The sequence below is a fragment of the Malus domestica genome, chromosome 01 (assembly GCF_042453785.1).
Source record: "Malus domestica chromosome 01, GDT2T_hap1".
NCBI classification, from domain to species: domain Eukaryota; kingdom Viridiplantae; phylum Streptophyta; class Magnoliopsida; order Rosales; family Rosaceae; genus Malus; species Malus domestica.
The window spans coordinates 15,416,832-15,429,497 of record NC_091661.1 but is presented as its reverse complement, the minus strand read 5'-3'; the positions used below and the strand labels follow the sequence as shown (position 1 = coordinate 15,429,497).

Sequence of the window (12,666 nt, the reverse complement as noted above, 5' to 3'; positions counted from 1 at the left end):
AAATCATTAAGAACGAAAAGAGTTTGAGTCATCACAAGGCATTGTAAGTACTGGCGTTGTCTTACTTATCTTAGAAATTGGTTCACATGTTAATCGCAATTAACAAGTACTACTCTAGAACATATGTAGGTCCTCATTCAACAAGGGTAGGCACACACATATTTATAGCATTAGAATCCTAGATATGCTTACTAAGTATGCATCCGTAGAAAACACATAAAGAATTCATCAATGAGACAAGTAGTGAACCAATTTTCATCCATTCATAAAAGTAATTCAAACGAAATGTCATAACAAAGTTACAATCACATCTGGGGCTTCAAAACAGCCCCTAACTACTAAAAATTTAGTTACACACAATCTTTAAGTAAAAACAAAAGATAGACATGAGTTTGAGAAGATAGAACCGAAAGAAATCGACTGAGGCCTCATCCTCCTTCCTTCCTTCCCCAACGCTGCTTTTAAACCAATTCTTGCTGCATCATTTTCTTCTCCTTAACTCACCCACTAATAGCCATTTAGTGATGATAATAAGTGAGAGGAAATGGTAAAACAATTGTAACTCTTTGGGTAGCCTTTATGCCAATTACTCCCTCTTAATCCTCATCTTTAATTCCATTCCCTTTTATATTTGAATAAGTATCAGCTGACTTGTTCTTGGTTGCATCAGTTTTGGCTGCTAGATTTATTGGATTTATTGCTTTCATTTCAGTCTTGTTAGTTACAAACTGCTCAGCCTCTTGGTAACCTTTTAGTGTTAAAACGACTATAACTTCTTCTAGTCAAATGATATTAACAATCCATGAAATGCTCCAGAAAATAGACATCTGTAGCTTTCCAAGCATATAAGGCTCACTCTCTAATTCATTCTGAGCTGTTCGCAACTTGCTTCCAAAGTCAGCTGATCTGCACAGGCAGTTTTGACGAATTTGTTACTTAAAATCCCACTTGTGCTATTTTTCTTTTCTTTGCTTGACAAATCCTAGAAAACACAAAAACAAAGTAAATAGCTCAAAAATATAAGGAACTAACTAAGAAAAAACAAGTGAATTTGATGTAAAATATATATAAATATGAGCTTATCATATCCATAAAACAATTATCCATAATTCAAAACAAACCAAAACCAAACAAATTATTCCAAATACTTAGAAAAATTGTCCAAAATTAAACCATAATTCTAGAAAAATAGGGGGGCTCCGGCCACTAAGGGTAAAACACCCTAAAACATGTCTAAAATTGATTCGTCCATTAGAACCGATGCCTCCTGAAAATCTGATATCTCCATGTATGTAGTAGCATCTTTCGAATGTTCCACATGTGCAAAGTTAGACTCAAGACGAGAATGATACTTGGCAATAGCCTCGAGGGTAGCTCGGCATGTGCATGACCAATGATCCTTTGATCCACAGTAGTAGCATAAGTCTATTTCAATGGAAACCGATTAAACGGTAGCTTTTCCCTTGTTCTTGAAGTTTGGGGCCTTAGGGGCAAAGGGTTGGTGCTTCTGGGTCACATTTCTTCCCTTGGGTGGGCCTTGATTCTGTTGACCTTGGGCCCATGGTGGGGCTTATTGCCCATTGCCATGACCACGACGATTCTTGTGTTGTTTATGGCTGCTAGAATTGGTCGCATGCTCTTCAGGCACGACGTTCAAGCTAGTGGGTCAAGCTTGATGATTATTCATCAAAAGCTGGTTTTGCTTTTCAGTGAGAATTAAAACAGAGATCAAATCTGAAAATTTGGTGAACTTTTGTGCCTTATATTGTTGCTGCAGGACAATATTGGTGACATAGAAGGTCGAATATGTCTTCTCCAAGAGATCTGATTCAGTTAATTCCACTTTATAGAACTTCAGCAGTGATCGGATTCTACAAACTTCAGAGTTATATTCATTCATGGACTTAAAGTCTTTGAAGCAAAGATGCTGCCAGTATTGTCTTGCTTCAGGCAAGTAAATGTATTTCTGGTGATCGAAATGGTCGGCCAGAGTAAACCAGAAGGTGTGTGGGTCTTCTTCAGCGAGGTACTTAGTCTGCAGAGCATCATGGATGTGTCATCGAATGAAGATCATTGCAGTAGCTTTCTGAGCTTCGTCGACAGGGTTGTCGTCGTTAGGTGCCTCAATGGTGGCTTTAATACCCTTTGCAGTAAGATGAAGCTTCACGTCTTGAAACCACTTCAGGTAGTTTCTTTCAGATACTTCTAGAGCGGTGAAATCAAGCTTGTTTAAGTTTGACATGTCCCTAAAACGGAGAGTACAACAAAACATGGTTAGTCATATGGTAATCCATAAACATACATCGTAGAACATTCGGGTTCTATAGACATGTATTGGTTTAATTTAAGCATGAAAGCTATAGGTTTCATGTGGTAAGTTTTGAATGAAAACTTCTGGTTTTAAAGGCACCAAATATGAAACTACAGGTTCAATTTAGTTTTATGAACGATTAGTTCATAAAGGAGAGGTTCCTACAAGAAACATAGAATGCAATATGCTGATTTAAGTGTAGTGGATTTGAGTTTCTTCTGGAACTCAAGTGTGAGAGCTTCGGGACTACGAAAGGATGTCAACGGTTGAAAGTATACAAATAAATTATTGAATCGATAATGTCCAAAAGTGATATTCAGGTCAATAATTTTGGATTAATTATCAGATTAATGAACTACATGTCACTTTTAATTAATTCAATAGATCGGGACCAAACAGGGTCGATCGTGGAAGCAAAAATAATAATAACATTGGGTTAAAATGATTTAAAATGCCAAAAATTAGCATTGGATTCGAAAAACCCTAGCCCAACAACATCATGGGGAATGTTTTCATGCTTTGTGGACGTTTCAAATATCTTCCTTTATTTTAAGCATACCTGATTGGCAAAAAACAAATAAAAGCCTTTGAATTTGGTAGAAGAGAGCCTCCTCCTACGATCCTTAGTTCCTTAGCTTCTGGCAAAAGCGTGCTGATAACATGTTGTAGGCCAATTTAACTGAGCTATTCTAAGGGAATAGAGAGAGGGAGGTCGGCAGTAGTGAAAGAGAGGAGAGAAATTTAATTGTGAGGTGTGTGTTGTATCACCCCATTGTGCCTTTAAGGTTAAATCCTTACTCTTTCAGGATTACAACTTTAATAGGAATTAGACTACTAAAAGGAATATAAAAGATATCCCTAAATACGCTAGGATGTACACAATCACATTCCTATTATAAATATAACTGTAACAGAGTGTAGTTTTTAGTTTTAATTGTTGTGATTTTTGGATTTTAAATTTTGTGTTTATGATTAAAAAACGGTTAAAAGTTCTGAAATATTAGATACTCCGAAACATCATAATGTTGAGTGTGTGGCAATTGTGTAGTGGCTAATGATATTGAATTAATTAATATTGTCGTCACACCCAGGGGCGGATCTACTAAGGGACCAAGGTGGTCTAAGGACCACCCAGAAGCTTGGATAAATGGTTGTGAGGACCTTGAAGGACCACCCAAATTTGGGCAGTGGTGGAGAAGAACAACATCCATGGTTGTTGTGCGCTGTGCAAAACAGGAGGAGGAAGAAGAAAGCTTTTTTTTTAAAAAAAATTGACTTGGCCAAAACGACATCGTTTTGAGCCAAATCATTAAAAATATTTTAAAAATTCACGTAATGCTCACTCACACTACCAATTTATACATTTAATAAAAGTCAAATCGTTTAAAATATAATAAAAGCCCATTCATTAGTCAGATTGCTTTCTTATTCACACTACCAATTTTTATATACCTAATTGTCTGCCTCTCACGCTTCCCAAGCCAGCCAAAAGCCAACACCCATCAGCAAACCTACTGTTCGGCTATTCCTCACACTTCCCAAGTCAGCCGAAGGCCATCACCCATCAGCATCAACTTTAAAATTTCTGTAAGTTTTCTAATTTAGTGTTAGTTCTTACTTTTTAGTGTTAGTTGATACATATTTTTTAGGATTTTTAGTTTTAGTTTTTATTTTTTATTTTTTCAAAATATCACTAATTAAAAACAAAGGGGCCGAATAGACTACAGTTGATGCTTAGAGTTTTTCATATCTATTTTAGGATTTTTTTTTCTTAGGATTGTTGAACAGCATCAACATTATTTATTGTTAATTTCTTAGGATTTTTTCATATCTATTTTAATGTTAGTTCATACATATTTATTGTTGATTCGTTAGAATTCTGATATTACTTGGATTGTGTTATAGGGTTCTTTTTTGTTGTTGAATATTGTGTTACAGTGTTAGTTCATATATATTTTTTAGTTTCATCAATTGATATAGAATTTTTTTTATTAATTGATATGTGTAGAAATTAGAAGTATGGAACGATATTACAAGCGAAAATCATCATTGATTAGTTCGGACAATCATATTCCAAATAGTTCACCTTCAAACTTAGATAGTTCCAATCCTATTCCGAATAGTTCCCCAACTTCTGCTCCAATTCCAAATAGTTCTGATCCAATTGGGGGTAATTCCACTCCACAACAAAATGAGTTAAAAGTTGATTTGGATAATCTTGAGAGAGACCCCGGAAAGAGAATTCCAATGAAGGACTATCCTCCAAATATTCGAGATGGGGTCCGAAGAGCATATATATTAATGGAGCCTTTTAGAGCTAAAGATCATGATTTTCCATTCACTTTGCATTCGAATAAGAAGCGACGATTCGTTGGTAATTGGTTGAAAGAATTTCATTGGTTGAAAGAATTTCATTGGTTGAAATATAGTATATCTAAAGATGCTGCATTTTGCTTTTATTGCTATCTATTCAAAGTCAATTCTGAACAATCAGGCAGTGACGTCTTTACTGAGGTAGGCTTTCAAAATTGGAAGCATGCAAGAGCATGTTTTTGAAAAACATGTAGGAATGGTTGGTAGCTTTCACAATAAAGTTGTTGAAGTTGCTGGTAATCTAATGAATCAAAAGACACATATTGAAACAGTTGTGGTCTAACAGTCAGAAGAAGCTCGTATGGCTTATCGCACTTGCTTGAATGCGTCAATTGATTGCACTAAGTTTTTGTTACGACAAGGTCTTTCATTTCGTGGTCATGATGAAAGTGACACTTCAAACAACAGAGGTAACTATTTAGAGCTCTTGCAATTCCTTGCGGATCATGATGAAAAAATAAAGGACGTTGTGTTAGACAAAGCTCCGGGAAATCTCAAGCTAATAGCTCCTACAATCCAAAAAGGTCTTGTTCATTCATGTTCTATTGAAACCAAATGTAAGCGTCGTGATGCACTTAGAGAGATGCAACAAAAAGAACTTATGAAAGCTCTTGAAAATGATTCTCTTATGACGGGACGAGGATTAAATCAAGAAACTAGGCTCAAACATGCCGGAGCTACAAGATGGAATTCACATTATGGTACTTTGATTAGTTTGATTTCTATGTACTAGTCCGTGGTCAATGTGCTTGAAATGATTGTTGATGATAATACCAATGATAGTGTGGCCGAAGCAAATAGGTTATTGAGGGACATACAATCTTTTGAGTTTGTGTTTCTCCTATTTTTGATGAAATCTATATTGGGAATCACGAATGATTTATCACAAGCATTACAAAAGAATCATCAAGAGATTGTGAATGCAATGGCTTTAGTCAACACATGTAAAGAACAACTACTCTACATGAGGAATGATGAGGGGTTTGATCTTTTGGTTGACAAAGTATCGTCATTTTGTGTCCAACATCATATTGAGATTATTAACATGGATGAGGCATATGTAGCTCAAGGGAGGTCACGCCGTAATACCCACAAAAAGACCAACCGTCATCGTTACAAAGTTGAGCTTTTTTTTGTTGTCATTGATTCCCAACTTACAGAGTTAAATGATCGCTTCAATGAGACAAGTACCGAATTGCTCATATGTTTGGCTAGTTTGAGTCCAAATGATTCTTTTATAGCTTTTAACAAAGAAAAGTTACTTCGCCTTGCTCAATTGTACCCTCAAGATTTTACTAAGCAAGACCTGTTGGCGCTTAAAGATCAACTCGATATTTATATTCACTCTATGCATTCGAGAAGTGAATTTTCTCAATTGCAAAGCATTAGTGATCTTGCTAAGAAAATGGTGGAAAAAGGGTTGCATCGAGTATTTCAATATGTGTATTTACTTATTGAATTAGCTTTGGTTTTACCGGTTGCAACTGCTTCAGTGGAGAGAGCATTTTCTGCCATGAATATCATTAAGAGTCCACTCCACAACAGAATGGGGGATCAATGGTTAAATGATAGCTTAGTTGTTTACATTGAGAAAGATGTTTTTTCTTGTATTGACAATGAAACTATCATGACACGTTTTCAAAGCATGAAATCCCGTCGTGGACAAATTTAGTATTTCTAGCTTGTTTGCCATTTATTTGTTCACCGCTATTTTCGTCTATTTTTCTTGGAGCTTTTATATTGGGACCACCCTATGTTAAAATCCTGGATCCGCCACTGGTCACACCACAAGATAAGTGTGTGGCAGAAGTATCAATGTGATCAATTTTTGAGGGTCCTTCTGAGTGTACCGATGTAGATCTAGAATCTTATATGCTCCACAAAATCATATATGCTGGACTTCGAACAATTCAATTCGTTTGAGAGGCTTCCGTGCCTATCTATCAATATCCAATACAATATACATAGTGCTTTCACATCACTATAATGTGCAAGAAAAGTTTCAAATCCAATAAATAGTATACTCTGGAAAAATGGCTTGTAATTATAATTCTTTATTACATATTTAACTACTCTAAGTTGTGCGAAAGTGATGCTTTGAACCTAAAATGCAGTGATTGAAGAAAAAATATATCTTATTCTGCATGTTTTAATTGTTGCTTGCGTGATCTGCACTAGCTACATGCATTCCATTTAACTAACCATTTTATTACCAAATAATGACTTAATTACACTTATACTTGATTCATGTGACCTTCATAATATTGGCATGTTTCCCCGAATCAATTTTACATGATTTATGTGACCCTTGTACTATATATTACATGATTTATGTGACCTTTGTTCTTAATTACACTTTTAATAAATATTTTTACACTCTTTTCTAGCCTGTAGACCTTGTAACATCCAAATTAAGGTCCTAATTATAATTCACGTTATCATCTATGTCACTTACTGATTAAAAGCAATTTACATCACTCTTAAATAAGACCCTTGGATGTTATAATATCTACATGCTAGGAAGTTGTTGAGTAATATTTGTCAAAAAGTTTACCTGTTGATCCTAACCCATATTTAGTATGTTCCTAGTTGTGCTGCAACGACCAAGTAATGCTACTCACACGTAAAAAAATTATTTTTCTTGTATCATTCATTTTTTAAACGTTATAGTCGGAATCGTTTATTTTCTTTACCATCAGCTAAAGGGGTGGGCACTTGGAACCGAAAACCAAAACTGAAACACGAACCAAACCGAACTGCAAAATGGAAAAACTGTTTGGTTTCGGGTTTGAACATATAAAACCACACCGAAACCGAACCGCACCTTAAATTTAAATAAATATTTAACTCAATACCAATATTAGGTAATTTATATTGTAGGCTTTCTTTATTTTATTTTTCATTGTGTTTTGTTACTTTTTTAGGCTTTTTAAAGTTTATAACAACTAATGGAATGTATACAGTTTATGTTTCTGTATTGTATAGAGTTGGCCAACTTGAATTCAAGTATCGACTCTCTTACTCTTAATTCACAACCACATCAAGAAGCTCCAACCAATCTCAAGCTTCTAGTTCACAAAGGTTCAATAGATTCTCATCCAATGGTTTCACTTGCACAAAGACCAAGGTCTTCCTAAGTATTGCCTTCTCAAGCCCGTTCATAAGCTCAAAGGCCTCCTAAACATTTGAAGAGTAAGTGTCCAAAAGGTTGAGGAAAGATAAAGGGTTGAAACGATGCAAAGTAGTAACTTGAAAGTTCAACCACCAGACCTTTTTGTTGAATTGCATGAACAATTTATTTTCTTTGGTTGTACTACTATTGCCATAAGGCATTTTGATGTTGAAGTTTGTTTGAATTTTAGTTTTAGTATGATAAACTAAACTTTTTTCAATTGGGTTGTACTAAAGTAATGCAATAATGCATTTTGATGTCGAACTTTATTTCAAGCTGAATTTTAGTGTGGTGATCATGAATGTTTTATTTATTTATTTTTTTGCCCAATTGGGTTGTATTAATACCATAGTTCTTTTAGTATGCAAATGGGTTGAAACCGATCAAAACCGCAACCTAATGGTTTGGTTCTATTTTGGTTCAAGTTTCAAAACCGCACCAATCGCACTGACCAAACCGTATCCACCCTTACTAAAGATCATTTAAGGATAAGTTATTCAATTTAAAGACCCCTTCCCCTTCCATATGTGTCAAACAAACCGACGTAACGAATAATACCTCATGATGGACTATCAAGTTGTTTGATTCATATGAATGACTAAAAGCTTTCCAAATCGAATCATTTTTCTCAAGATAATCTGTAAATGAAACAAAGAAATCAAACAATGTACTTTAGCCATAGTTATCCATGAAAACATTACAATTGAGATTTCATAAAATCTTAGATATAATAGCTAAATTCGCAGTTTCCGTTTGGCACGATCTATACGAATCTATATATACAATCTTCTTCCGTTATCTTCCAAATCTTTAATCGTCCTACAGATCCCATCCCTCCCCACCTTTTTTTTCTTTTTATTTTATTATTATTATTATTATTATTATTTTATAAATTAGAAAGCATGCTTAACCTGTGCATGGAAGACGAAACGTCAGTAGACTCAGTACTATCGGAACTGTGTCGAATATTATATATTTTTCTCATAATTTGTGTATGTGAGCTGTGCTATATAAACTGATCCAACCTATCCATTTTTTCAAAATTAATATAGCAAGAGAAGAATCAATCATAATATTCTCGAAGCTATATACTTGATACTTACACACACATGGGTTTGAATAATGGTGAAGTGGGTGCTATTAGCCATGAGCTTCTTGGAGCTCAAGCACATGTTTGGAACCACATGTTCCAGTTCATAAACTCCATGTCACTCAAATGTGCAGTTCAACTAGGCATCCCAGACGTGATTCACAACCACGGCCAACCCATCTCTCTTTCCGAGCTCGTCGCCAGGCTCAATATCCACCCTTCGAAAGCTCATTTCATGTCACGCCTCATGCGGATCCTCGTTCACTCCGATTTCTTTGCACAACATGATCATGTTCATCATGATCGTGACGATGCGGAGGAAGAAGTGGCTGTTGTGTTGTATAGCCTAACACCAGCTTCCGGGCTTTTTCTCAAAGACGGACCATTAAACACCACACCGTTTTTGCTCATGATACTTGATCAGGTAATTACAGACCCATTTCACTCAATGGGTAATTGGTTACAGATGAATTGTGGCGATGATCTAGTTCCATGTACACCATTTGAGGTGGCAAATGGAATGCCTTTTTGGGAATTGAGTGCCAAGAAACCGAGGTTTGGTGACTTGTTCAATGAAGCAATGGAGGCGGACTCCAAGCTTATCGCTGGGGTGGTGGTAGAAGAGTGTGGAGGAGTCTTTGAGGGTTTGAAATCCCTGGTGGATGTTGGAGGGGGTACAGGAACAATGGCCAAGGCCATTGCCAATGCATTTCCCAACATCAACTGCACTGTGTTTGACCAGCCACATGTGGTGGCTGACTTGGAAGGGATGACCCACAATTTGGGATTTGTGGGAGGAGACATGTTTGAGGAAATACCTCCAGCCAATGCAATTCTGCTCAAGGTAATATATCTAACGCGCACAATTATTTATCTTAATCTTTGTTGTTCCATAACCAATTTCCTAATCAATACATTGTTGCTAGTAAACTATCTCATCCTTGGTTGTCTTTGGAATTTCTAGCTAGCTAGTTCAAATCACTTGTTAAAGTCCTAGCTAGATCAAATTGTTACCTGTAAGAAGGTAGTGGATTATATTTAATCAGACATACAAAACTGACACATTTGCTAATACAATCTAATCAGGTGGAACCCCATAACAATGGGATCCTAATAGAGTATGTTCCAAATTTTGCATGAATGCATTATTGATGTAGTTGTGTTTCCATATCCTCTATATTAATTTGGGTAAATGTTGTGACTAATTGAATAATATATGTGATGTTTAGTGGATTTTGCATGATTGGAATGATGAAGAAAGCGTGAAGATATTGAAGAAATGTAGAGAAGCAATATTTCTGAACAAAAATGAGGGAAGGAAGAAGAAGATTATCATCATAGACATAGTTGTGGGGTATGCCGATAACAAGACGAAGGTGGACAAGAAATCAATTGAAACCCAACTCATGTTCGATATGTTGATGATGTCCACCATCACTGGCAAAGAGCGTAGCGAATCAGAATGGGAGAAGATCTTTTTGGCTGCTGGATTCTCTCATTATAACATCACTCATATGCTCGGTTTGAGGTCTCTTATTGAAGTTTACCCCTGAAATTAGATCATCATGCTAGACTGCTAGTACTGTATTATGTGTGGATTGTATTATGCAAATAAAGAATGCCCAAAAAGTAGCAGGGTACTTTTTTTTTTTTTTTTGTTAAGTAGAGTGTGTCTGCAACTATGATTCAACGATTGTTACTTCCGTTGTGGTTGCAAAGTTTAGGTGATCAATGAATGTTAAGTTTTGATGCTTGAAAGGAGTTTCCCTGTTGAAGCTTTTCATAAACTTCATTTGATATGATCCTCTTACTGGATCTTGCAAGAAAAACAAAGACATTTCTCATTGTTGTGGATGCAAATTTCTTTTTTCTTGATCTTGGACAAAATTGCACCTACAAAACAAATAACATCTTAGGTCAAGGCCAAGAGCCCCACGCACCCACGATGAATGGGTGGGGGGGGACTTTGGCCAAAGGACCTCCGATGCCAAAGTTAGAATTTTGAGAGAAAAGTGTTTGAGAGATTTGGAGAATTTTAGCACGAGTGAGGACCTAGGTTTTTGGTGAGAATGGGAGCCTATTTATAGGGATAGCGTTCTTGATTTAGGTTGAATTTAGGAGTTATGGGAATAATTGACTAATTAATTTAGCAAATAAAATTATTGCCAAATTAGCTAGCTAATTAATGTGATAAAATAGGTAAATATGATGAGATCAACAAGGGTGGCCGGCCCTTTGGGATTTTTGGGTATATTTTGTGGGTGATTTAATTGGTGATTAATGGATTAATTAGGAATTAATCCATTAATTAGCTAATTAACCTCCACTTAAATGTAATGTTATGTAGGTTATAAAACAATTACCTAAGATAAGGATGGATGAGAATATCTTTGAATTGGTTATCCATTTTGGACACTTTTGACATGATTGACGGATGATTGTCTGCTGCTCACTCGTAGGAATCCCGGTATGCCTCAAGGGTATTTTGGTCCTTTTTTACCCAAAAATTCACGTGTCGCCTTGTGATTATTTTTGGCACCACAATTGTCATTAGCCAAATTGAAAAAATTAATTTAACAAACTAATTTGCTCTGATAATACGTTCACAATTAATTGAAGCAAAATCAATATGAATCCCAACAACTAGTCAATTGTAGATAATTACAAACAAAACTAGCTTAGTGTAGTTAATTTCCCAATTACATTTGCTAACCAAACAAGCTATAAAATGCTCATCTTTCTCAAAAATTTTACACATTGCAACTTGTACTGCTACTTCCTCCATTAGTACTAGTACTAGTAGTAGCTGGATTCCCTTTGCTATCGTCTTCCTCCAGAATATGATGGCCTCTCTTAACCAAGACATGAGCTAGGGATTAGAAGAAACAACAACAACAACAACAAAGCCTTTTCCCAGTAGTGGGGTCGGCTATATGAATCCTAGAACGTCATTGCGCTCGGTTTTGTGTCATGTCCTCCGTTAGATCCAAGTACTCTAAGTCTTTTCTTAGGGTCTCTTCCAAAGTTTTCCTAGGCCTTCCTCTACCCCTTTGGCCCTGAACCTTTGTCCCGTAGTCACATCTTCGAACCGGAGCATCAGTAGGCCTTCTTTGCACATGTCCAAACCACCGTAACCGATTTTCTCTCATCTTTCCTTCAATTTCGGCTACTCCTACTTTACCTCGGATACCCTCATTCATAATCTTATCCTTTCTCGTGTGCCCACACATCCAACGAAGCATCCTCATCTCCGCTACACCCATTTTGTGTACGTGTTGATGCTTCACCGCCCAACATTCTGTGCCATAGAGCATCTCCGGCTTTATTGCCGTCCTATAAAATTTTCCTTTGAGCTTCAGTGGTCTACGACGGTCACACAACACGCCGGATGCACTATTCCACTTCATCCATCCAGCTTGTATTCTATGGTTGAGATCTCCATCTAATTCTCCATTCTTTTGCAAGATAGATCCTAGGTAGCGAAAACGGTCGCTCTTTGGTATTTTCTGATCTCCGATCCTCACCCCTAACTCATTTTGGCCTCCATTTGCACTAAACTTGCACTCCATATATTTTGTCTTTGATCGGCTTAGGCAAAGACCTTTAGATTCCAACACTTCTCTCCAAAGGTTAAGCTTCGCATTTACCCCTTCCTGAGTTTCATCTATCAACACTATATTGTTTGCGAAAAGCATACACCAAGGAATATCATCTTGAATA

General features: G+C 36.3%; 2 protein-coding genes across 2 annotated transcripts; both read left to right on the top strand.

Moving 5' to 3' along the window:
- Positions 1–4,330: 4,330 nt before the first annotated feature.
- LOC114826088 (uncharacterized) lies at positions 4,331–6,356 on the top strand. The gene is made up of 2 exons (XM_070824628.1): positions 4,331–4,825; positions 5,418–6,356. The coding sequence occupies exons 1-2, from the start codon at positions 4,331–4,333 to the stop codon at positions 6,354–6,356; spliced, it is 1,434 nt and encodes a 477-aa protein (XP_070680729.1).
- Positions 6,357–8,919: 2,563 nt separating this feature from the next.
- LOC103406667 (probable O-methyltransferase 3) lies at positions 8,920–10,596 on the top strand. The gene is made up of 2 exons (XM_008345653.4): positions 8,920–9,790; positions 10,176–10,596. Exons 1-2 carry the CDS (start codon positions 8,966–8,968, stop codon positions 10,497–10,499), a joined length of 1,149 nt encoding a protein of 382 aa, XP_008343875.3. The 5' UTR covers positions 8,920–8,965; the 3' UTR covers positions 10,500–10,596.
- The last annotated feature ends 2,070 nt before the right edge of the window (positions 10,597–12,666 follow it).